The 25,070-nt window shown below is 42.4% G+C and overlaps 2 protein-coding genes across 2 annotated transcripts; one reads left to right on the top strand and one right to left on the bottom strand.

Moving 5' to 3' along the window:
- The first annotated feature begins 313 nt into the window (after window positions 1–313).
- On the top strand, window positions 314–17,216 carry dipk1aa (divergent protein kinase domain 1Aa). Its single transcript, XM_049599067.1, has 6 exons — window positions 314–831; window positions 8,457–8,591; window positions 8,925–9,032; window positions 9,122–9,298; window positions 10,017–10,148; window positions 10,957–17,216. Exons 1-6 carry the CDS (start codon window positions 778–780, stop codon window positions 11,635–11,637), a joined length of 1,287 nt encoding a protein of 428 aa, XP_049455024.1. The 5' UTR covers window positions 314–777; the 3' UTR covers window positions 11,638–17,216.
- A 2,024-nt stretch (window positions 17,217–19,240) lies between these two features.
- rpl5a (ribosomal protein L5a) lies at window positions 19,241–23,992 on the bottom strand. The gene is made up of 8 exons (XM_049599081.1): window positions 23,858–23,992; window positions 23,422–23,491; window positions 23,193–23,308; window positions 22,978–23,112; window positions 22,591–22,793; window positions 21,998–22,175; window positions 19,689–19,777; window positions 19,241–19,402 (listed from the first exon to the last, which is right to left on the bottom strand). Exons 1-8 carry the CDS (start codon window positions 23,858–23,860, stop codon window positions 19,300–19,302), a joined length of 897 nt encoding a protein of 298 aa, XP_049455038.1. The 5' UTR covers window positions 23,861–23,992; the 3' UTR covers window positions 19,241–19,299.
- Between the last annotated feature and the right edge of the window lie 1,078 nt (window positions 23,993–25,070).

Raw genomic sequence — 25,070 nt, 5'->3', positions numbered from 1 at the left:
TAAGGGAGGCTCAAGAAAAAAAAAATGTGTAGCTTTAACTAGGGTCAACATTAAAAAAAAAAAAAAAAAAGAATAAAACTCTGATAAAGTACACTCCCTAAGTATATGTTTATTCATATGTTCAAAAGCTCAACTATGTAGTGTTTAATATATTTGTGGCAACTCGTAAATTTGCTACGACCGCACCTGGTGTTAAAGTTTTTTTATTTTATTTTATTTTATGTCACGGCCGGAAGTTGGGCTATCATTTACACAATTCAGCTTTTATTGTGAAAGACATTGCGGAAGTTCCTTTGACTCGCGCGTGCTAGCTTGACCCGGCTGTGGCTTCAGAGTTTAGCAATGCAGCCACACAATACACGTAATTAGTAACTGATGTCAGCACAGCAGGGGATCAACGTTGGCAAACATGTTGTCGGTTGTGTTGACAACCGTAAAACTCAGACACGTTTTCTTTGTAGACGGACAAGTTGCGCCTGCGCCGTGATCCTCCGTTTTCCCCAGCTTGAGGTATGTTGTTGCTTCGCTTGAAAACCAGCAGCTGCTGCACAGAGCAGAGGCGCAGGCAAAGTGCAACATCAGAGCGATTCACACGGACAAGACAAGACGACAGTCCGGGGCCGTGGATCATAGAGGAGCTCACATCTGTTAATATGGAGTCATTTGTGCCTGTGGTGTAAACCTGAGGAGTGGTTTCATGTGGAAGACGCTCCCTGCCGTGTATTTTGGACGATCTCCCACAGCCAGGTCCACGTATTGAGATGATCTATTTTTGTGATGGCGAAGGGTCTGTTTCCACGGGCCTGGGTGAAAAAGTCTTTCTACTTCCAGGTAATACATCACTGCTCTCTAAGTGCTGTGTGAAGCGGATTATCACCGGGATGTGTTTAAATTGACTGTGAACCTGTGTGTAATGGGGTCGTCGTGGTGTCACAGCAGACTGACAGCTGGCTGTGCCTCCTCAGCCATCGCTGGCTGTTTGATACCTGAGGAATGTGACTCCTGATGGAGGATTGAGTTGACAATCTTTGTGTTGATCCAGAATGGTTAGTGCAGAGCAGAGCACAGGCCTAACACTGAGAGGGTACTACAGTGTGAGGAGACATTAGTAATCCATGCCAGGACTTATTACCCAGGCCAGGGAGGGATTCCTGTTTGTATATTTTCCTCTCATCACATTTGTCTGAAAAGATGCCTAGACTTTCTCTCACATCTCACAGTTGTTTCATCACCCCACCCCACCACTTGTGCCAGGGCAGCAGTAATCCTTTTGGTTGGATAATAAGGTTGAAGCATCTCATTTGGGTACCAGTGGCTTGGTGCCAGCATACTGTTCCAGTACAGTAAGAAGCTTATGAAAGAGGAAGAGAATACAGGCTTGTATTTGCTCTGGGGAAGAGTAAACACATTACTACATTACAACAGTACAGTTTGCTTATCACAACTTTGGGGATGGACTACAGTCCAGTGACTATAGTAGAGTTCAGGAGGTGAAACATGAGGGCACAGCTGATTTAATCCGGCACCAGCCATTATTAAACAACACTTGCCAGTGTTTCCTGCGGCCTCGTGGGCTTATTAATTTAACAACATCAGCCACACTTAGGCTTCATTTAATCCTGTAGGCTACTTGTTAAAATAGTTGCTATACCACAGCCTTACACACACAAAAAATCACACTGTGCAGTAGGGTTGCACAGTCATACCATGTACATTTGCTTATATATGGTTTTGGGGAAAAGAATCTTACATTCACATCCCCTTCACTCCTCGACTGCCTGTCATACGTATTACACAAACTTCCATTTTTAAAAAACTGGTTTCAAATTTAAATAGGCCTAACCATAAAGCATTTGTCCAGCCAAATAAAAGCCTTTTGTCTCCATTCCTTTAAAGGTCTAGTGCAGGGGTAGGCAACCTGTGGCTCAGGAGTCACATGTGGCTCTCTAGCCCTTCTCCGGTGGCTCCCTGTGGCTTTGACAAAAAATGAAATAGAAATGAATAACATTCATTCATTCATTTTTCCGTAACTGCTTATCCTGTTAGAGGTCGCAGGGGGGCTGGAGCCTATCCCAGCTGACACTGGGTGAGAGGCGGGGTACACCCTGGACAGGTCACCAGACTATTTACGCTCACATTCACACCTACGGACAATTTAGAGTCACCAATTAACCTGCATGTCTTTGGACTGTAGGAGGAAGCTGGAGTACCCAAAGAAAACCCACACTGACACGGGGAGAACATGCACACTCTGTACAGAGGGGCTCTCCACCCTGGGTTTGAACCAGGAACCCTCTTGCTAGGGTTAGTCTTCAGTTTTCTGTAAAAATGTTCATCAGTTAATTGCCTGTAGGCCTCTTCTTTGTAGCCTGACATGATCTGAATGAGTATAGTGTCAGCAGGTTTAATGATAATCTCAGACTCTTAAGAAAGTTCTTGTATCACCAAGTGTTCATCATGACTGAAATTAGCGAAAGAACGAGTGGGTTTGTTTTTCAATAAATCAAGTTTTTCTTGCTCAACCAACCTACGAAAAGTCTGGATAGAGGGATTTGTAGTTATAGGTATATATGTGCATTTAGGCTAAAATACAAGTGTGTCAGACCTTTGTATATCAGAGTTGCCAAACATATGTTTCAGTTTAATCTTTATAAAGAAACTGAATAAATCCATCTTCACCTCAAAAGTTTGTCTTGAGACAGTAATTCTCATATGGTTGCAAAGTGGTTTCTTCTGGACCCAATGTGATCTCTGTACACAGAAAAAGCCTGCAAAGTCTGTGTAGTTTAATGTGGTTTTTGTGCGGGTTGCCTCTCTTCCTGTCTTGGTACTTTGTACATAGGAGATGTATTGTATGTAAGAGATGGACAATTTTGACGAAGTTCATTCAGTGTTGCTATATTTTAGCAACTTTGTGCATTTTGTGGTCCACTGAGCTCACTTTCAGACCCATGAGTGCCTTTATATTGAGGTAAAAGGTCAACATCATGCAAACTCTGGCTGATACCATATCTAAAAGAAGTCTTGTTTGGGTTTATGGCGACACACCAAAATATGTTGGCAGAGGCAGGGTATCCAGGTCTGTTACAGGACATGGTGTCTGATTTACATCTGGGTTCCAAGAATCAAGTCTACAGGGTTATCTGGATCACTTTGCAGAGCAAAAACCAGAGCAGTTTTTTTTTTGTTTCTTCATCAGTTCATGTTCAACATTTGAAGGGATTCCAGTTTTTTAGTCATACTTAAGTTATCTAGTTAACTCAGTAACCCAGTTTCCCCCACATGTATCATGTATCTACTGTGCTGGACTAAACCATGCAGCCTCATAACTTCTGAACATCTACCTGACTCAAGTTGGATGAATGGCTTTTGAATTTCAAAGCTTTTTTGAAGTATCCGAGTTCAAAAAGCCACATAAAAGCCAGCTCCGGATTTTGTGAATTTCTGTCTTTTCCTGTTGGGTCTCTTTGATACCAGCATTACAGATATTAAAGGGACAGTTCACCCCCAGTCAAAAATACATATTTTTCCTCTTACCTGTAGCTCTATTTATCTGTCTAGATTGTTTTGGTGTGAGTTGCGGAGCGTTGGAGATTACGGATGTTCCTGGTGACTAATTTCCCTGTCGACTAAATGACAATTTTAATTAAGACTAGTCTAAAAAAAAAACAGGAAAACACTTTAACTTTAGCACAATTTATTGTTGTGTATTTGAAACATTAACCCAAAAAATACTGTGTGCATTAAGAGCCCTTTGAAACCTTAAATCACAATCTTCAACAACCATGTCGAATTTTAAATTTCAGCTGATATGAGAGGCATTTTGCTCGGTGCGGTATGAATGTAAACCCTGCACGTTATCAGACAACAATTCACTTAAAGTTAACAAATAATATAACATCTCAAAAAAGATAAATTCCTGCTGAATTCATTTTCTATGTCAAAGTACTGCCAAACTGCGCTGGATTTGCGAGAGGACATCTCTCCAATTTCTCACGGTGGTATTTTAAAACTTTTCTGTATACCGAACTACACCTGCCAACAATATCACAGCGCAGAAGGAAGTGTGTATCTACTACTAGCTCACCTAGCAACAGCAAGTTAGCTAACATTACAGCTCATCTGGGGAGGATGCCGTTAAAATTTACATGTGGTGCTGTCACAGGCACGAGCCTCTCGTCCATGAGCAGATGCATGCTTCCTTCTGCACGTTGATATGGTTGATAAATAGCAGTACAGGTAAGAGGAAAAACATACATGTGTTTCTGGGTGAACTGTCCCTTCAAGTGCTGTAAACTTTGCCCCGTCTCTGGTATAGCACAACTACTTTCTATGCAGTGGTCTGCTGGGGCAGTGACCTCTCGACCACAACAGGAAAAGCTTTGACCAGAGGCCTTCTGTGGACTCTATAGTGGAAGTAGGGTAAAAAAGGATGATAACCAAACTACTGGCCATCATGGGCAACACCTCGTCCCTACATGAAACCCTGAAGACAGCTCCAGGCTGCTTCACTCACAGTATATCAAGATATGATACTGCAGGTCTTCTGTCCCTGCTGTAGTGACCAGACTAAAAGAAGTCAATACTTCATGAGGGTTAACACACGGTAACTGAGTCTAACTGTTGACAGATGGTAACCCTATAGTTTGCAGTATGGGCTTTGTACTGAACCAGCTCCCATTGTCATCAGTATTATCATGAGAACCTTTACTGTGTTACATTTTAAGGATGTTTGCTTTTCCTAATTGAGGAGGATTAGGTTTTTATTTTTTACTTTATTCCACTCTTCTATTAATAATATTTGTATTCCTGTTATTTACGTAGAGTGACAGTTCATCCCAAGATCAAAAATACATATATGTCTTCTTACTTGTAGTGCTATCTATCAGTCTAGATTGTTTTAGTGTGAGTTGCCAAGTGTTGGAGATATTGCCCTTCTCTCCGATATGGAACACTCAGCTTGTGATGTCAAAGCCATTTGAAAAACTCAACAGCAGTGTCTCTTTCCAAAAATCATGACCTGGTTACTGAAGATAATCCACAAACATGGTTGTGAGCAGTTTCATGCAGGAAATATTTTCTTACTTTTGAACCACACCAGTCAACTGTATCACCACACAGAGGGAAGTGTGCATCAACTCATCAATGAGAGGCTCGTGCTCATGACATTGCAAGATGTTTACATTAATGACATCGTCCTCGGTTGAGCTGTAACGTAAGCTAGCTCAGTGGTGCTAGGTGAGCTAGCAGTAGATACACACTTCCTCTTGTGTGGTGGAGTTCAGTAGAAAGGAAATAGTTCCTACATGAAGGTCTGTGGATTATCTTGAGTAACCAGGTCATGATTTCTGGAAAGAGACATTGCTGTTGAGTTTTTCAAATGTATTATTTTGGCACTTTGAGCACTACAAACTGAGTGCCATCTAGTTCCATTATACTGGAGAGAAGGCAGACATCTCTACAGCTGATATCTCCAACACTCAGCAACTCACACCAAAACAATCTAGACTGATAAATAGCACTACAGGTAAGAGGAAAAATATGTATTTTTGATTTGGGGGTGAACTGTCCCTTTAACATTTCTTACTCAGGTACATTTCTGGGTCATTTTAAAGATGCCGAAAAGTTTTGCAATACACTTTTCATAGTACCTTGTATATATTACCTCTAAATCATGCTCATAGTATTCAGCTGCTGTTTTGACACTTCAGTCCCCTGTGTGGGATCAATTCAGTTTATCTAATGTTATCTTAGCGAGGACAAACACTGTGTATCAGGTTCCAAGGAAGAGGAGACAGTGTGAAGGATGTCAGGGAGTAAGGAAAGGATGAGGCTCTTTGTTGATCAGGTTTCACTTCTTTAACTCAGAGGCTTCATCACGTGTTTGCACAGACATGCTGAGACACACTGCCACAAAGCCAGCGTGCACACATGACTTTTATGCCATCACATTGTCTGTGTGTGTCTCGTGCATTTTCTAAATACACCACCCTACATGCATACCAAAGGAGTCAGATCTGATAGTGCTGTGGAGCTGATTTGTACTCCCCTGATAACTCCTGCTCCCTCCCTGGAGGCCCATTATCTGTTTGTTCATCTCTTAAGGACGCAAAGCATTTAAGAAAACAAGGCGGCTCGGCAGAGAGAGACTACAGCTCTATAACACAAAACTGCTGTTAAAGCTCTCACAGCCTGCTGCTGCCAGCAGGCAATTTGGTAAAAATGCACCAAAGGGAATGGGAGGCAGGAAAATTCTGGTTTTCCTGTATCCTCTCTGCGCTTTTCTTTGAAGTCGGTAGCTCCGTGTGGGGATGCGTTGCATTTTCTGTGAACAAGAGCCATGAAAAAGCCCCAGACCTCATTAGGGTTTTTATCAGGTTCAAAATCCACAAAAAGGAGTCATATACCTAATCTTAAAAGAATTTATAACAGTAATTAGCCCCTCTGTGTGTGAATATGGATCTGACACTGCAGTTTGTATGGACACAAAACAATAACTGCTCTTCTGTCGCAGCCAGAGCTGTTAACCAAGTGCAGTAAACACAGCACATCAAAGATAAAGAGTCGTTTGCTCGTCCCTGCCTCACTGGGTGCATATTTTGTTGGGATTTGGAAACTGGGCTGGAGCAGAGTTGCGAGGAACAGCATGCTGCCAAAATATACACAACATAAGCTGTTCCTACCATGTGATCAGAGTGAGAATCAAAATCACTTTATCCTCCCAAGTGCTGTTACAGTCCTTGGGGGAAAGCTCGCTGCAGTTTTGTTTCAGTAAAAATCACATACTGTGGCTGACACAGCAGATCTGACCTAAATTCTTTTTCACTGCTTTGCCGTGCCTTCTAACAACTTTTTTTCTTTTTACTTGCTTACATTTCAGTAGTCACATATTGCTAAAATGATCGTTTGATATGTCAATTGACTAAATCAATGCTCATAAAAGCAGTCACATTTGAAGCATGGGATCTTCAGCTGTTGTTCAAAGGCAAATGTAGCAGTTTTAGGCTCTGATTACTTTGGATGGAAATTCACTTTTTGGCCAGTGAGATGGCAACTTTGGTATTTTTCAACCTGGACCTCATTTTGCATGTTTTTGTGTCTAAATGACTAATGAAGGCAACAGTTATTGAGATTTCAGTGCAGTATTGAGCAAGACCGCTGCAGTGGTAAAACAGGCTGCACTGTAACCACTTGGGTCATGTTGGCACCGTCAGTTTACGTCCACTAGAAGTGCTTGTTTTTGCCACTGACAGGCTCAGATTGTTATTCTAAGTGTCTGAAACATTGTGGAAAGGATTCCTACAGAGACAGACTTTTGTGTCAAAGAGTAACGACGTGTGTTTTACATTGATAGAATGACTCTTTATTTAAATGAAGTCTGGTGGGTTTAGCGATGGCGATTTCGAGGCTGTTTCTGGTTTAACAAAATGGATCTTACTCTTTGACACAAAAGTCTATGTCTGTAGGGATCCTTTCCATAATGTTGTCAGAAACCAATAACAACAAACTGAGCTTGTCAGTGGCGAAACAAGCACTTATTGTGGACGTAAATTGATGGTGCGAACATGCTGCGAGTGATTACATTTCAGCCTGTTACACAGCTGCTGGCTGCAACACTCTTGCTTAATACAGGACCAGTCTCAAAAATTGTTGTTCCCATTAGTCACTTAGAAACAAAAACATGGGAAAAATACAGAACTTACCCTTTAAGTTAATTTAAAAAGTATCGTAAAGAGACTGAAATAAATCATTGAATACCGCTCGTTTGTATGTATACTTTGTTCTTTTCAATTGTGTTGTCTTGCCTTTAGATCTTGTTCTGTAACTCTAAGGATTTTTATCTCCATGTATACGTTTTTTTCTTTAGGAGGAAAGATTTCTGTGTGTTTATCACTGTGGAAAATAAGCCACTGACTGAATTAACTTACACAATGTCACAGGAACAGCAGCACCTCTGTCCAAAGCAGCATTGTGGGACATGTCATGTGTGCATCCTGTGACACGGGCAGTAATTCGATTTGTTTTGTCTTTACAAGCCATAACCAGTATGGAATGCGACACTGGAACAACTGGATCTCCACCTCCAAACCATTTTCCAGCTTTTGTTGCACATGGCGACTAATGAGCCAGCTAGTGCCTTGTTATAGGATACCCCCTGTCACCATGGTAACCCATTATGTGATCAGGTTTGATTAGGGAGTGTAAATGTCTGGCTCGAATCGACACCCTTTTCGGCGTGCTGTGCCTGTACAACATGTTCATACAGGCAGTGCACCTCAGTCTGGTAACATAGATTAATAGATATTGAAAAATGATGTTGACATATTTGTGATTGCATAGTGGCGTGATGATATCGTACATAGATTACTGAACTAATCTGTTCTCGACTGTAGGCCGGGTACATTTTCAGGCTCTGGATCAATCTTAGACTTTCTGTTTCTGCTTGCTCTCCGCAGGCTCGGATCTCCTTTGTGCGGGTGAAGTACCTGTTTCTCACATGGCTGACTGTGCTGGTGGGGAGCTGGGTGCTCTATGTGCAATACTCCGCCTACACAGAGCTGTGCAGAGGACACGAGTGCAAGAACGCCATTGTGAGTAATGGCTTTGTTTGTTTTGACCCTGTTATTTTGCAAGATTTTTGTAATGGCCGTTTATTTTGTAGTTACCACTGCATGAGGAACACCTAGCCTAATGTTGCATCAACCTCAGTTATTTAGAAGTGGTTTGAAAATTATACCAGTCAGCCTCAAGATACAAATGTGTGTGGCAACCAAAACCGGTTGCAAACACTTCTTGTGCTCTTTAAGATGTAGAAAACTAATATTCCTGCTTTATGATTATCAGGACCTAATATAATGGATGAATATAATTATAAAGAGGCCAAACATTAAATCCAACAACTGCGTTTTCTCTCTTTGTTCAAGTGTGATAAATACAGGAAGGGAATCATCGATGGCTCTGCCTGCAGCAGTCTGTGTGACAAAGAAACACTCTACATGAGCAGGTGTCTGTCAACACTGCCAAATAACCAGGTAAGAAACACATCTCTGTTCAAAGTTGTGACTCTGCTGCTTGCAGTGTCCAGCATGTTCACTGTTTTATTTGGCATCCTGTTTGCCAGGTGTACACAGGAAGCTGGGGAGACCACGATGGGATCATTCGCTGTAAGTTAGGGGAGATCGTGCACTACGAGCTGGGCGAGGAGCCAGAGCCACGGAGAGAAGCCCCCGTGTTCGACAAGCCCACCAGAGGCACGTCGGTGGAGAAGTTCAGAGAGATGGTCTTTAATCACCTCAAGGTAAAGGACTGCAGGTTCATATAGAACCAGATATTTTAGGCAGTAGCATGATGGACTAAAGCCTGGAACGACCCTCTCCAAAAGCTTTTCTTATTTTAGATTGTACATCTTCGATTCCTTTCCTCACCTCCTCTCCTTGGATCTCAGTCTCTCCCACCTGAGATGGGAGCAGAGGAGGCAAGGAAGAGACACAAGGAGAGAGGAATCAAGGCAACAGGCATTTACCAAAATAATATCAGTGCTTGGGAGCCATCATTTGAAAGTGACGCCAATCAAATATGACTTGTGGAATGCTGGTCACACCTCTTTTATATGTCACAGGTGTCAAAAAGACACCTGTGCATCCTCGCTCATGGCTCCTCTGGCCATATGCATTTTACAAATTGAGACATCTTTCGAGATGACACCCTGAGATCAACTTCCAGGACTTACATTTTCTTTTCTTAGGATGGTGAAGGCATGACCCACCCTATTCTGCCTCTGATTGGCTTACCCTGACAGTCTCACACTAATCCTTAATAGTCTCACCCCTCTTGCCTAAACCTAACCAGCCCAACCAATAAAAGCAACAAGTGCTAGCCAATCAGAGGCCTTCGCCACCCAAGGACAAGAAAATTTGCTTCCAGGTCACAGGCAGGATGGAGGAGAGAGGAGGCGTGGAGGCACAAAGTAGAGAAATGAGAAAAGCTCTGACTCTCTTTCCCTCTCTTTCCATCAGTCAAAGCTTGGAGAGCAGGCTAACCTCGCCAGCCTTGTCAGCCAGATCCTCTCTGTCGCCGATGGCAACAAAGATGGACGGGTGTCACTGCCAGAAGCCCGCTCTACATGGGCCCTCCTGCAGATGGATGAGGTATAAAAACAAGCCACTGATGATGGGGAACATTAGCATCTGTTATCTGTGGAACAAAATGTGTTGTGTGAGAGTATGTAAATGGATGCTTTGATATAGATCTGATGTTGTCAAACGGGGTCTCCACTCAATCAGTAAATCAATATGTTAACTGTTTTTCATGGAGGCAGTTTTCTTCATGAACTCAAAGTAACCCAGCGTGACTAACTGATGTACAATGGTCATTTTGTGAGTGAAGTATTCCTTTAAGCCCAGTTAGGATCAAAGATTTGTGATGAGATGAAACAAAAAGTTGCAGCAGTGTAAACTGGCTGGTCTCAGCTTGTTAAGTCGCCAGCAGCTTGTTTTAGAACGCAAAGCATGGGGAAGGGGAAGTTAGCTGGTAAAGTCACTTAAAAACTGTTAGCAGACGGCGTGTTCACTTTGCTTTCATTCTCACACAACAGCCCTCCAGCCCCACCGAGCCCGTCTTGTTATATCCTCGCGGCTGTTGGCACATATGTTGGTGTGCATGACACACACATACCCAAAAAACAAAGTCACCTGCACCTGAAAAGCCAGAGTTAGAACCAAAGTACATAGAGTCATTGCTATGGAGACGATACACTGACTTGTCTAGTCGTATTGGTGTAATCTGACAGGTTTCTGAATGTCGCAGACCATCACATTGCAAGTAGTTGTAAGTCTGAATTTGTCTCATCCCAAATCTTTGGTCTTAACTGTGTTTGAGCGTCACAAAGTGTGTCTGCAAACATGAAAATTTCTCGAGCTCTTCCTTTAGACATTTCGTGCTTTGTTCTTTCTTGAGGTGCTGCTGGGCTTGCTGCTCCAAGACCGTGGACACACTCCTCGCCTCCTTGGCTACTGCGGGGACATGTACATGACAGAGCGAGTCCCCTACGGGCCTCTGTATGGTCTGTCTCTACCCTGGCCGCTGGTATCCTGGGTGCCCAGCGGCGTGCAGCGCACTATGGACCAATGGTTCACGCCCTCATGGCCTCGCAAAGCCAAGATCTCCATGGGCCTCCTGGAGCTGGTGGAGGACATCTTCCATGGCACCTACGGCAGCTTTCTGATCTGTGACCTTGCCGCGGCGCACTTCGGCTACACCGACCGCCATGAGCTCCGCCTGACTAACACCCGAGCAGTGGTTCCTGAGGACGAATTCAAACGCACCATGCGGGTACTGAAGTGTGAGACGGATGCTGACTGTGTGTACGGGGTGGACTGCCAGACGTCATGTGACGTGTCAGAGAAACGGTGCAGGGAGGAGCCAGCTCAGCCGAACTTGGCGAAGGCTTGCAGTGCACTGAAGGATTACCTCCTGCGTGGGGCGCCGACAGCACTGAGAGAGGAGCTCGAGAGGCAGCTGTACGCCTGCATGGCTCTCAAGGGCAACGCTGGACAGATGAACATGGAGCACTCACTTATTCTCAACAACCTGAAAGCTCTGCTATGGAGACAGATCTCACACACCAAGGACTCGTGACGAGGACAGGAAGTCCTTCTGGAATTTTGCCAGTCAGTTCCTCACACGGAGCTGAGTATTACAGATGCTGTGATTTAGGAATAGCAAATTTAATGAAGTAGTTTTTATCAACTCTTAACACTTATGAATGGTGAGACCAGTGGAGACTCTACCTCCTCTATCCCTGTCTCAGACGTTTGGGGCCTGGAAAACACATCCGAGTACTTTGAATTATAAGACTTAAATAAACTGAATGATTGCATGTTGCCATCAGTCACACTTAAAACACTTCATGCAGCCACATTGTGTTGTATTGTTCACCACAGTGGAATGTTTCAGGGGCATTGCTGGAAAAACATCTCGTAAACAGATTTTACTGTTGTTTGTCTCGAGAGCTGAGAGAACAAATTGCTATTTTTGCCACAAAATCATGAAGATATTTACATGTTTGGGAAAATCTGTGAGTGTTAAAGTGTAATGAAGCTACACAATTTTAAGATAGGCTCCTTAATTTTGTTATGTTGAGGTTGCTACTGAGCACCGTGACACAGTCAGTGAGTGTACGTTTGAAGGATAAGACTGATGATATTCTAGATTTTTATTTCTAGCAAATCCCATGAAAAGACCAAAACCAACAGTGCATCAGTTCATCTTAGTACCGCCTGATTTTGACTACACTGCCTCTGGCACATAGCCCCAAGACAATTAGTGCCTACTGAAGGTATTAATTTTTAAAAACAGGTTACAGATTTATACCTTATTTTTTTCTAAATGAAATGATTTCCTTTTTAGCAAAGGTTACCCAAACAGTAGTAAACAGCACAGCTGCAGGTTAAGACACCTTTGGTGCACTAATGAGTATTTACTAGGGCTGGGTATTGTTTAACAAGCGTAAATTCGCAATAGCTGCAACCACATATGTCCATGCGTTCACACATACAACCTGGCAAACAGTTGTCACTAGTCCAATGATGCCTCACTACGACAATAAGTTAATCAGTTATGAAAGGGAATGTGGCCAAATGGTGTGTGTGCTTTTGTCTTTCTATAAAGTTTGGTCATGTTTCTTGAGTCTGTTTTGGAGTCATAAGCCTTTTTGGTATAGGACCCCATCACTCTGCTGGAATGAGAAGCTGATCAGCTGTCCTTTGGCTCATGAGCAATCCCGCACACACACATTTCAGTTGCCAAAGGGTGAGGAAAGGTTTTGTCGACCGACCATCTGATTGACTGATCAACCTGTGGAACTGGTGGTTGCAGCTAAAACTTACAATACCAGTAACAATCCTAGCACCCTTAAAGCACTGGTTCCCGACTGGTGGGTCGCAGGTCCATTCTGAATGGACCGCAAGTGACTTGCAAATGTGTCACGTTCGTTGAAAAAACACTCTTTATTTTAGAGTACAGTGAATTCCCGGCACAGAGCTTTTATTTTGAACTGCTGTTTCCTGCTGTAGAGTGAGTGACTAACAGACAGCTACTTGACAGCAAACGAGCTCAACGACATGACCAAACGCAAGTATGACGCTGAATGTATTAAACTGTGGGGACCTTGAACTAATGACAAAGGAGAAATCTGGACCCCATGGGTGGATCAGTTGGGAACCACTGCTTAAAGTGATATCAATACCAACACCACTTCATGTGATACCTGTTGTGTGAATGGAAGCAATCAGTTGCATAAAATGCCACCAGATGCCACAAGCGTGTTATAGTCATAATTTAGAACGCTGTGGTCCCTCAGCATGCTGAACTGCCAACTCTATTGAATACTTGACCACAGCATAGACTATATGAGTTGTAGTTACTGTGGTAGTGGGCCAATCACATGTCACATTAAATCAAAGAGTATTTGTGGTGATTGGCTGCAAGCAATACAACACAAACAGTCTTTTATTTTTAGATCTGGGTACAAAAATGATCGGAATCAGGTATCGTTTGACAGGACAAGTTTAGATACTACTTGGTATTGGATTATTTCGGTCAATACCTAAAAGGGACAGTTCACCTCAATATTAAAAATACATAATTTTCCTCTTGTAGTGCTGTTCATCAAGCTACATTGTTTTGGCGTAAGACAAAAATCTTTAGAAAAGGGAAGTAATTATAGATAAAATAGTGAGTGGACCTTTGAGACTTTCAAGAGGATAGCAAGTGAACTGGACGTTCAAAATGTGTCAGAGTTCGTCAGCTATGAAGAATACAGTTTCCAATAATGACAGACTGATGAATAAACATTTACTGGAGTCTCACCGAAGTCATTTCAGTTACAGAACTTTCTTATTCCCAGAAAACCTTCAAGAAATTGAGAAATTACGAAATCATGGATCGGTAAAACAAAGCATTACCCAGAATTTTTCTTTTATTTTACATTTACTGTGTCCTTTATTGTTGGAGATATCGGCCGTAGAGATGTCTGCCTTCTCTCTGATATAATGGGACTAGATGGCGCTCAGCTTGTGGTGCTCAAATGATCCTTTTTTGTTTGATTCTTTGTTTGCACTTTGAGCACCACAAGCCAAGTGCCATCTAGTTCCATTATATTGGCAGGAAGGCAGACATCTCTACGACCGATATCTCCAACACTCTGCAACTCACACCCAAACAATCTAGACAGATAAATACCACTACAGGTAAGAGGGACAGTTGTGGTGAACTGTCCTTTTTAAAGGTATTAAATGCCAATACCCAGCCCTACCATCTACAGCAGTAGGACAGTGTGTGCAGTATCAAACTACTACGCCTAAGTTCCTCATAAAGATGGACCATGTCATCCAGTGCAGCAGTTTGAGAAACCTTTTTAGGCTGTGTCTACACTGGAATTACATAAAGATGAATTAAGTGTTGGTTTGTGTCTTTTCAGGGGTATAGCTGACAATAGTTAAAATGTAGAATATCAAGACTTTGCCTTGAACAAGCACAGATTCTTGACAAACTGAAGGAAAAACTTTTATAAATTGGTGGAGAAATATAACAATGATTCTCTCTATAAAGAGTTGGAGAATTTATGCCAAGAACACTGAAGCTTTTCCTTGAATTTTCGCTAATCTGTGTGATAAAGTGAGACAGATCGTTAGCTTCGATGTGGACAGTATGATGGTATATGTCTGTCAGTATTCCACAGGGATCCCCCTGTTTGTCACTCTGCTGTCATTTCCCATCTGTAACGCTGGTGACATCGTCAATGCTGCATCAACGACACGAAGAGAATTAATGTATTTAATTTGTGAATGTTATCTCACTAAAAAGAGCATTTGTGGTAATGTGCTGTATCACACGATTATCTTTGATTTTATGTCTCAGTGCCATAGAGATCATGCTGAAATCATTCATGAATGTTTCCCACCAGTGAAGGTGGAGATCTTTATCAACTCTTGTGGTCTCATCTGAATGCTGTATAAAGAGTATTTTCCATTTTCACTTCTGGACGTTGCCGTTGTGAAGTTGCTGTGACTGAGTTGACATCCTGACTTGTTTAACCACTTTCAATGCATTGCAGAACAGGCGTGACCTGTAAAGCATGTCGAGCTTGTGGTCAATGCTGCTGTTTGAATTTTAACAATGTAAAAGAAGAAAAAAAAAGTTTACTTATTGAAGAGACCAGCATGATTTTTGCACAATTAAAATACATACCACTTCACTGTAACTTTGTCTCTTTAGGTCTGTTTAACACAACACTACGGAGCCCCTAAAGTCCCGAAACATGGTACTTTTTATCTTGTGAAGGTAACTTACTACAAATTTATATGCATCTTAAAGGACTTCAGATGCACAAAGTCACCATATGATGGAGAGGACACAGCTAATCGGAGCCCCTGAAGTGGGAGCATATCTCTGTTCCTGGGGTCGTAAAGCATGTTCCCCACCTCAACATCCTCTTATATGGATAATTAAGGAGACTTTTGAAAGGGTTTAGCTGAATCCGAATGTCCAACCTCTGGACTCGTGGACTGAGCCCTCACAGTCGTACATACTCTGACATGTTCACTGCCAGTCTGCAAGAGCGCAAAACATTGATGTGAAGGCCTCAAGCACAACTACAATTACATACATGGTGACTGCTGGTGTCCATGGGCGGATTATGATGCAATGGACCCTTGAGATTATTTTATGTCTTTTTTTGTTTGTTTGTTTTGTGTCCCTTAGAGTTCATTTTGTGTCTTCTCTCAGTCGTCTTGTGTCTAATTGGCTTCTTAGACCTGGTATAAACGTGTTCTGGGTGATCTGATCACAAGTGGACACCCGCGACACATCGTCATTTGCACCTGTGTCTATCAAGCATCTCGAGCTGACCACTTGTGTTCAGATTCTGTAACTGCCCCATGCACAGTTGCACAGTACATTATTATTACATCCTCACTTTTGTTAGCTGCTTTGTAGCTCGCTTGCTAGTCTTGTTAGTGGTTGTGTCAGTACAGCTGGAGATATCACTGTCGGCAGAGTTCAAAATGTCTCCTTCCAGAGGGCAAAACGTTGGATGGTCACGCAACTCCTTGTCCAACTCGACATAAAGTGGGTGAGTTAGAGTATATTAGCATGCTGACACCAAAACAATCACTACGTCCTGCACCCATAATGTCGCTCTTGACAAGGATGCACAGTTTGAGTGAAGGCAAGCTAACACCAGGTCTACACAGGGCCTTGGAGCCTGTTTATACCTGATAATAACATGTGTCTTAAGTGATCCGATGACAAGTGGACAGCACAAAATACGAATGTAAACCACCACTACCCACCTCATACCACTCGCTGAGGTGCTCTGGGACACATTTATTTAATTATTTATTTATTGTATAGGGACAAGTATGTAGCATACATAACTGCCACACACCACAGCATTTATAGCCTGAGCTAATTGCCTGTCCCTAGCTGGGCCTTAGGATACAAAAGAAGATACAAAAAACCACATCCTCTGTAGCATAAACACTAATGTGCCCTGAGGAGCCCCCGACAAGTATTATGTCATCAATACTGGCCGTGGTGGCTGTTTTGGTCACATGGGGGTGGCGGAGTCTATAACTTGCTAATTTTATGATGTGTTGGACGAAATGTTGCTGACCATCTATCGGTTTACCCTCTGGAAGGACACGTTGATTTCTGCTGAAAGCAAAATCTCCAGTTGTACCAACACATGCTAATTTGACTAGCAATCGTGCTAGTGGGAGTGTCGACAATACAACAGTGTGGACCTAGGACCTTTGACCTTCTAAGAGGCATAGGCAGTCATGAAATCTGAGCACAAGTAGAGACAGACACAATAGACACAGGTGGGAACAGCGATGTCTTGGCTGTTCAGATCACTGAAACACATGTTTATACCAGGTGTAAACAGGCTTCTTAAAGTCAATTTGTGTCTTTTTTTGACTATCTGTGTCTCTTTGTGGTTGTTTTGCCTTTTTGCAGTTTTTAAGTGTCTCTTTGCATCTCGTTGTGGTCATTCTGAGTGTCTTCTTGGTCAGGACATGATAATTTAAGTGATATTTTGCAGGTGAAGGCCAAGGGAGCCCCTGAGCCTATGCCCAGGAAGGCTCATTAAGTAATCCCCCCATGCTGTTGTCACATTTCTCCAGACAATGACAAAATAAACTAGGTCTTATTTACATTTGAAGACTTTATTTTGTTGTTTTTGCCCATTTTTCTTAGCTTATATTTTAATTCATTCAAGAGTTCTATTTAAGACTCAAGAAATCAACTGAGACTCTAATATTCAATGATGCCGACAAGACAACAAATAAACCATTGGCAAACTTAAACTGAGTTAAAATAAACAGATAACCAATATGTAAACCTGTTAAAATAGAAATAAAACCATACAAAGCCATTAAAGCCCTCACTCATCACTGTATGCTTCATTCCAGGGCTGGTTGGCCTTCTTTGACCTCTTGTGGAACAGTCACTGGTATTTGTTCATTTATCAAGCCACACTGGGTAAACTCCCTTTGTACATTTGTACTTTGATATAACAGAGATCTGATTATAGCTACACTCTCAGATCTCAAGACTGTTCCTAGTGCTCAGACTGAGCTGGGAAGGCAAACTTTAATGTGCTCTGCCTCTCTCACTGAGAATAACCTACAAAAAGATTTTACACTACGTGAACTGGTCTCTGTTTTTTTGGCTTTAACTTTTTTGTGTGCTGCTCTCTTGGCCAGGTCTCCCTTGTAAATGAGATTGTTGATCTCAACGGGACTTACCTGGTTAAATATGGGTTAAATAAATATAAAAATAACCATACATACAGCTAAAAGTTAAAATACAGAACAAAGTTGCTGTAGAGTAGATGTAGCCTATATTTTAAGCATTTACAGTCAATTAACGACCTGAAATGAGCGTTTTAATAGTTGTAATGGCGGGACAGAGGTTTAAGGTCTTTTGCAGATTATTCCACGTCTAGAAGTTCAGTTTTGATTAAAGGAATGTGGAGCAGTGACCTAATCTGTACAATGATTATTGGGAGTTCAGAGTTCAAAGGAATGCAATGTGCATCTGTTTCAAAGTTTTATAAATGACTAAAAACCAATGTCAGTCCTGCTTCACATCCAAATGTGGCCAGCTGACCTTTTTGGTGAAGATGACATCACACTGCACAGCTTTTATACAGTAGGCTGCAATGATAAAATGCATTTTGATTGTCTGGTATGTCTTATCATGATGGTGTTGGATATCATCTCTGGCCTACGTGATTCCAGTGATGTTTTAATACAGTAATTGTTTTACACATTCATAAGAAGTTTATTTTAGTTGGCAAGTGGAAGAACTACATCTCGTCTGTAGAGCAATAAACTGTAATTAAATCAGTGAAGTCTGAACCCTGAGCGGGCTCTGTGGAAGTCTGCACGGGTTCCCTTATGACTGGATGAATTATGGACTTGGACTGCTCTCAGCACTCGCAGACCTTCAGGGAACGCCCTCGCAAAGTTTGCAAGTCTGGACATTTGGATCCAGCCTTTTATGTTCTCAGAAATGTTTTTCCCAAAGGTTAGATGTTCATTTTTTGTTTCCCTGGGTTAATACGTTGAAATCACCCACCGACAGCCTGAAGCCTACTGGTGTTCCACTCCCCGAAACCTCTGCAATCACACTTATGGACAAAACAGTTTTTTGACTTTAGATATCTCTACAGTTGATCAACAGATTTTTATCGTTCTAACTGTATTTGAAACGCCCATCTCTGTTGATTCTTTCACAATTTGGACTGCAAAGCTTGCCCTTACCCATCTCTTAAAATTTAAGTTTTTACCAAGAGAACACAGGACCCTAGAAACATACTTTTTTTTTTTGGCAAGGTGATCTTTTTTTTCATCTTGTGCACTCAAAATTTGAAAAAATAAATACATTTAAAATAATGATAAAATAAAAATATAGAATAAAATATAAATAAATATAATCAAAATAATAAAATCTGAATAAATAAATATCTTTCAGGACTTTAAGGGCTCGGTACTCCTCAACACTATGATCCGTTATCAGACTCCGAGTCATTTGGACTGAAGGCTGTCACTGTAAATATTGGTCATGGGTGTTATCTAAACAACTAAAAGCAAACACGGTCTTAACATTTGTTTTAAAAAAGTAAACACAACCACTCAACTCTTCAAAAAAGTATTTCCGGAGAGACAAAGGCTTGAGTTTGCAATAAATTTATTTGTCTGTGATGTGTGTAGTGTGTTTGCAGCAGAGCCCCTAACCGTCGCCCGCTTCTTGTTCTTGTGCTCGTAAGAAGCTGGCTTTTTTCTGGGCGATGCGGTCCTTCCTCTGTGCCAGAGATAACTTGGCGCGATTCCACCTGCCCGGAAAGAAACACAACAACAGCTCCATTAACATTCAGCACACCAAAGGGAAACATTTGTCCACTCAGCACTGGGAGTTTACCAGTAAAGCACTGTGATACTTAGACAGGAAGCTCGCTTTAAATACAGTTACTTTCCAAAAGTATCAATGACGTGACGTGGGTATTTTAAGAGTTACTTCTTCACAATTTAGCTCCAAGAACCAGGTAATTAACTCTCAGGTCTGTCTCATGTGTAACAGCATCACTGGCTTAGAGAAAGAACAAGTAATTAAGAACCCACCTCTTCTTCTTGATGTCTTTCGTGGGTTTCTTTTCGTGGACAGGGTTCGCTCTGATGGCGGCGTGTGCTTTTTTGTACATTTCTTCGACCTGAAAACAAAACGACACACACGTTAATCCACCACGTCTTGAGCTTTTCACTCTGTGCCTGATGATTCGTCTCGCTTCTCTCAGCCCCGTCTTGAAAGGACAGTGAACATCAGCTAATGCAAATGAAGGACCAACTACATTTTGCTCAGCGTGCTTTGTAACATCATCAAGAAGCAGAGAAGAACCAGCAAACAGCAGTCAAATCAAAAGGCTCAGGCAAATGTGCACCAATGATGCAGCAGCAGTGGAGACATTAAGTTCGACCGCTGGCCTTCACAGTGGTTTTATGGACAGTGCATTGTGGGTTCACATATACAACCTATACTAATTGCTTTACTGATCGAGGTTTCAAAATTAAAATAAACCCAATAACATATAATCTGATGTTTGATTCTACATAAATGTATAAACATTTCTGGCAAGGCTCCCTTACGCTTGGTAATAAAAGCACTGTGATCGAGAAATGTATTTAACATCTAACAGTTTCTAAATAAGTGTGTGACTGCTCTCTGGTGGACAAATGATATATGGAGACAGTTTCTAAACCACCTCACACATAATTTAGACATTTCTGTACAGGAATCTGTTACTTATTGAGCAAACTATACACCAATATCAGTGTATCTGTGACATCAAAGATTGTGATCCGTTAGTCTATTTTGAGATGTCCTGACAACAAGTAACTCTGCACCAATCACGTGCAGGTGACGCGCATCTACTCAAGTGTAATGCATTCACTTGAATTGAAGAATTTAGCTTTTGTTTTTCCGCATTAACAAGGTTATTATTTCAGTCCAAATAATTATTTTATCTGACAGTGAATGCATTGTGCTATTGTATGCATCAAACACATTTTTTGTCAAAAACAAACTAACAAAAAAACAACAACATATTAATCCATAGCCCCTCTTTACACTGTCTGTTCAAGGTGGAAAAGTTACATTATTCTGCCTTACCAAAAGCTATGACTGCAGAAAGGGGGGACAGAGTTGTCTCACCTTTCAGCCATCAGCTGAGGTAGTAACAGGGCCGTATCAATGTCTGTAAAAGGGACAGCTGGCAGGACAGGACGGATTTGATGCTTTGAGGACATGTCATGCATATGACCCACCTGAATAAGCAGCTAGAAGCAGTTAGCAGCTAACTCAAAGAGGAAGAAAATGTCCACAAATTGGGCAGACAGTAAGGTCCAGGTGCTCCTTACTCCAGAGCAGAGGATGAACTCAGCCGCCATATAACAGGGACTGTAAATGATTGCTGCTGCCATGTTAATGCCATTTTATTGTTCATACAGCACTGCAGACGCACATGTCAAACTAGAGGCCAACGCTCTGCTGCTACACATCAAAGCCACCACGCCTCTTTTACATCGTCAATGCCAGCCTGCTATCTAAAGTCACACACTGGAGCAGCATAATGCCGGCATTGTTTGGTTGTGTGTGTAAAAAAATGAAAAGGCAAAGCAGGTGTAATGAAGGGTCTTTGTTCTGGGCCTGCTATGTAAAAAGGGCTCATGACGGCTGTTTTGATTACCTGCTGTCACGTTACACCCACTTACACCCTTTATTCACCAATGTTATCATGTATATTCAGGTTAATTAAACATGGGAAAAAAATAGGTAAGAGACTCTTTTCCCGTTGCCAGTAGACTTTATCTCCTTGTGTTGTTGTTGTTGTTTTTCTGGTGGGTCATGTCTGACATCATGAATGTGCCAGAAAGCTAGTGAAAATGTTACTGTGGTTACTTAATTTATATATCTGCTACTTATTCATTCTCTCTTTCAAAGTCGGTGTTGACTTATTTGGAACAACGTTCAAGCACTGCTTGGACAGGGACAGACGCAATTTGTGGCAGTGTGTCGTTGCATCGCGCCAGGAAGAGGGGCAAAATTTGGCACAACCTCCCGGAGCTGATAAATATTTGTGACTACTACAGAGTCATTGCCGATAGTAACCTTTCCTCCCTGAAGACAGGCCAGATGTTAGGGAGTGTTGGTGGGTTCTTTGTCCAGTATGAAAGGGGCTTTATAGGCTACTTTATCAAGCTAGAAAAGGGGGTATGTATCACTGGACTCCCAGTGCAGCGTTGTTTACAATACTGGCTTAAATGAATTCTATATAAAGCGACTCTGGTTAAGATTGGATGACAAGGTTGCACGTCACTGCAGCCTCAAAGTGTCATCTGTTGTCTACGTTTGTGGGTGAAGAGCTCCATCTTACTGTGTCTGCCGTGACTCCGTTCTTGATAAAGCGAGAGAACTGTTTCTTGTAGGCCTCCTCGTCCTCCTCCATCAGGTAAGACATGTAGTCAGCAACGTTCATGCCCATGATGTGTTTTCGATGCACGTCCGCGTTGAACTCTTTGCTCTCTGTGTCGTAACCGGGGAAACGTTTTAGACTAGAAACAAGGAAGAGCAGAGATCAGATTAGGTTTAGTGACGTAGTCAGATGATTTAGCATTTACAAACACTTCAACTCTCAACTGACAAAGTTTTTGCACTTCTCAAAAATGTATTCTGTAAAAAGTCTGTCTCCGCCGCTGTAACACAGTGGCAGGTGTTTCTTTGGTTTGTCTCGCTTCTCTCAGCCCCGTCTTGAAAGGACAGTGAACATCAGCTAATGCAAATGAAGGACCAACTACATTTTGCTCAGCGTACTTTGTATCATCATCAAGAAGCAGAGAAGAACCAGTGACCACAAACTGGAACAGAAAATTTTCACTTGAAACCACACATCTAGTGCAAAGGTAAAGCTGCAAGACAGCCTTAAAATAAAATGCTGCAGTGTGAACGCTACTCTCGTGTCATACTGACCTGTGAGGGATGGCCAGCCCTCCATCGACTGCTCCCTTCAGCGCTCCGAACACCTTGTTCCCTGTGGTGGTTCTGGCCAAGCCTGCATCCAGGTAACAGGTGAAGGCCCCCGGCTGTCCGTCAATGCTCTCCACGTTGAACTCATCTCCCGTCACCTCCACCTGGCCCTCGTACACCTGGTCCATGCCAAACTTGTGCAGCAGCTAAAAAAAACCAAGGGGAGGACAGTACAAAAGAGGATGTGAGAAAACACTTAACACAATGACCACACTCACTGATTCTGAAATATGATGCAACAAACCTGACCTACAAGACTGCTACGTCTGCACAAATCTCACTGTCTACTCATGTGCTGACATCTGCAATTCCCTGCGTGAGTTATCTTACCCGGCGAGCCAGCAGCAGCCCGGTGCAGTAGGCTGCAGCGTAGTTGGTAAGGCCTACGGTGATGCCATATTTGGGCAGCTCGTGAGAGTACGCAGCACACACGATCTGGTCTCCTTCGATCTTTGCATAGGCAATCTGGAGGAGAAAACAGGGGCAGGGTTGAGTGAGGTTGTTTTCAATATGTGACAACAGGTGGCTCACTTTTAGTCACTTACCTGGCAGCAGATGTCTCTGTTGGAGAACCTGACGATCATGCGGTACTTGGGTGTGTTGTACTTGTTCTTGTCCTGCACGACCAGGCGCTTGCGGGCAAAGAAGTCAGTTTTTCCCTCTGTAGAGACACAAGAGTTAATGGTTACTGAAGCACTTATACATTTAAAAGGAGCATAGCTTTATGGTGAAAGCTCACAGCCAGGGATTTGAAGTTAGAGAATATTGTGTCACCTCTTCTTCTCCTGAATTTGACTTCATATCTCTTGAAGTAGGCCTTGTTCTTCACCACTTTGACAAAACCCTGAGAGAAAAAGCAGAGTCAAGATGTCACCATGTCAGCTATAACCGGAAAAGTAGCATAAAAACACATCATAAAAACATGTCAGCTGTTTTAAGCGTCACTGTGTTCACAGTGTCACATAAAAATACTTAAATAAGTTATTAAAAGTTTGGTGTGAGAGCTGTGTATGTAGGTCAACTGAGGTTTCGTCAGCCATGGAGGCGCCACGCTGGAGCTCAACAGCTCACCGGCGGAGTGCGACCGAACAGCCGCAAACATCCGCCATCATCTCACCGTCAAACCGCCGGAAACACTTTTAAACCGTCAAACACATCTATACACAACCGGCCTGTCTGCTCTGGTTGTGTTTCTATTCATTTAACTCACCATTTTGGGGGGATTTAGCACCGCTTCCTCCCGGAATCAGATCTGTCTCTTGATAGCGGAAGGTTGACTTTGAGACTTCCGCTGCCGGACGTGTAGCAGCAAGCTGCGCCCCCTGCTGCTCCGGAGGGTGATACACATGAACCGACAGGGGGCAGCAGCGACACAGACACAGCCAGCAGAGGTTTACTCTTCTTCTGAAACACTGATTCACAACATAAAACTTTATTCTCAGGCAACCTGACACTCTGTGATATTTTGTGAGTTCAGCTCTGTTGATGTCTCATCCATCTGTTGGGAAATCCAGCTAACGATGATGATGCTTTGGGCTGGAAAGGTCCAAGTGATGAAATCTCTGACTGGGTGGATTTTAAATCCAGAGACAGAAAGAGGTCACAATATTTGACATCTGAATCAGATTCTGAGAAAGATTTCTGCCTGAGCTGTCTGTCCACCTACGCACAGGAGTCCTGGACGTCATCTTATGTTTCTATCTTGTTTAAGATAGTAACTGGATTTCACAGTCCACTTGTTGAAACCTTGTATGTGTATTTATACAATCCTAAATTATAAAGTCCGGTATAGAGTTTATAAAACCCTCAAGACTTAAAAATATGGACTCAAGCTCCTTTGACCTCTGTTAGTGTGGTTGTGTGTACTTGGATCCATATGTAGTGACATTGCTTCAGTAAAGATCCTCCTGGACAGGCATAATGATTTAGTATCAGTGCTCATGAATATTCATCTCTCACTTTATCCTCATGTTTGTAGGGGTCCAGGGCTGCACAGCTACAGCTCCAAAACGATATTAAAATCAAAATTTATCATAGATTTGGACATTTCAAAAGCATCATTGTTTTTTAACAGATAACTGGTTTCTTGAATTCAGTGGCGCCCCTAGAATTTTTTGTAGGGGTAGCCAGATGGGACCACTGAAAATCGTAGGGTGTCACACCAAAACCAAAAGCCGTAACTGAATTTGATTAAGCTGTGGGAGTTCATGGGCTAGTTTAAAACTATGTCAACATGGAGAATAAAGGAATTACATACTGATAAGGTCATGAACTCTGGGTAGTGACCGAAAGAATGAGATCACGGATACAAGCAACCGAAATGAGTTTCTTCCGTGGGGTGGCTGGGTTCAGCCTTAGAGATAGGGTGAGGAGCTTGGACATCTGAAGGGAGCTCAGAGTAGAGCCACTGCTCCTATGCATCG

Source organism: Epinephelus fuscoguttatus, linkage group LG15, assembly GCF_011397635.1.
Source record: "Epinephelus fuscoguttatus linkage group LG15, E.fuscoguttatus.final_Chr_v1".
NCBI classification, from domain to species: domain Eukaryota; kingdom Metazoa; phylum Chordata; class Actinopteri; order Perciformes; family Serranidae; genus Epinephelus; species Epinephelus fuscoguttatus.
Note: the sequence above shows the minus strand (reverse complement) of the source record. Positions and strands in the feature narration are given on the sequence as shown.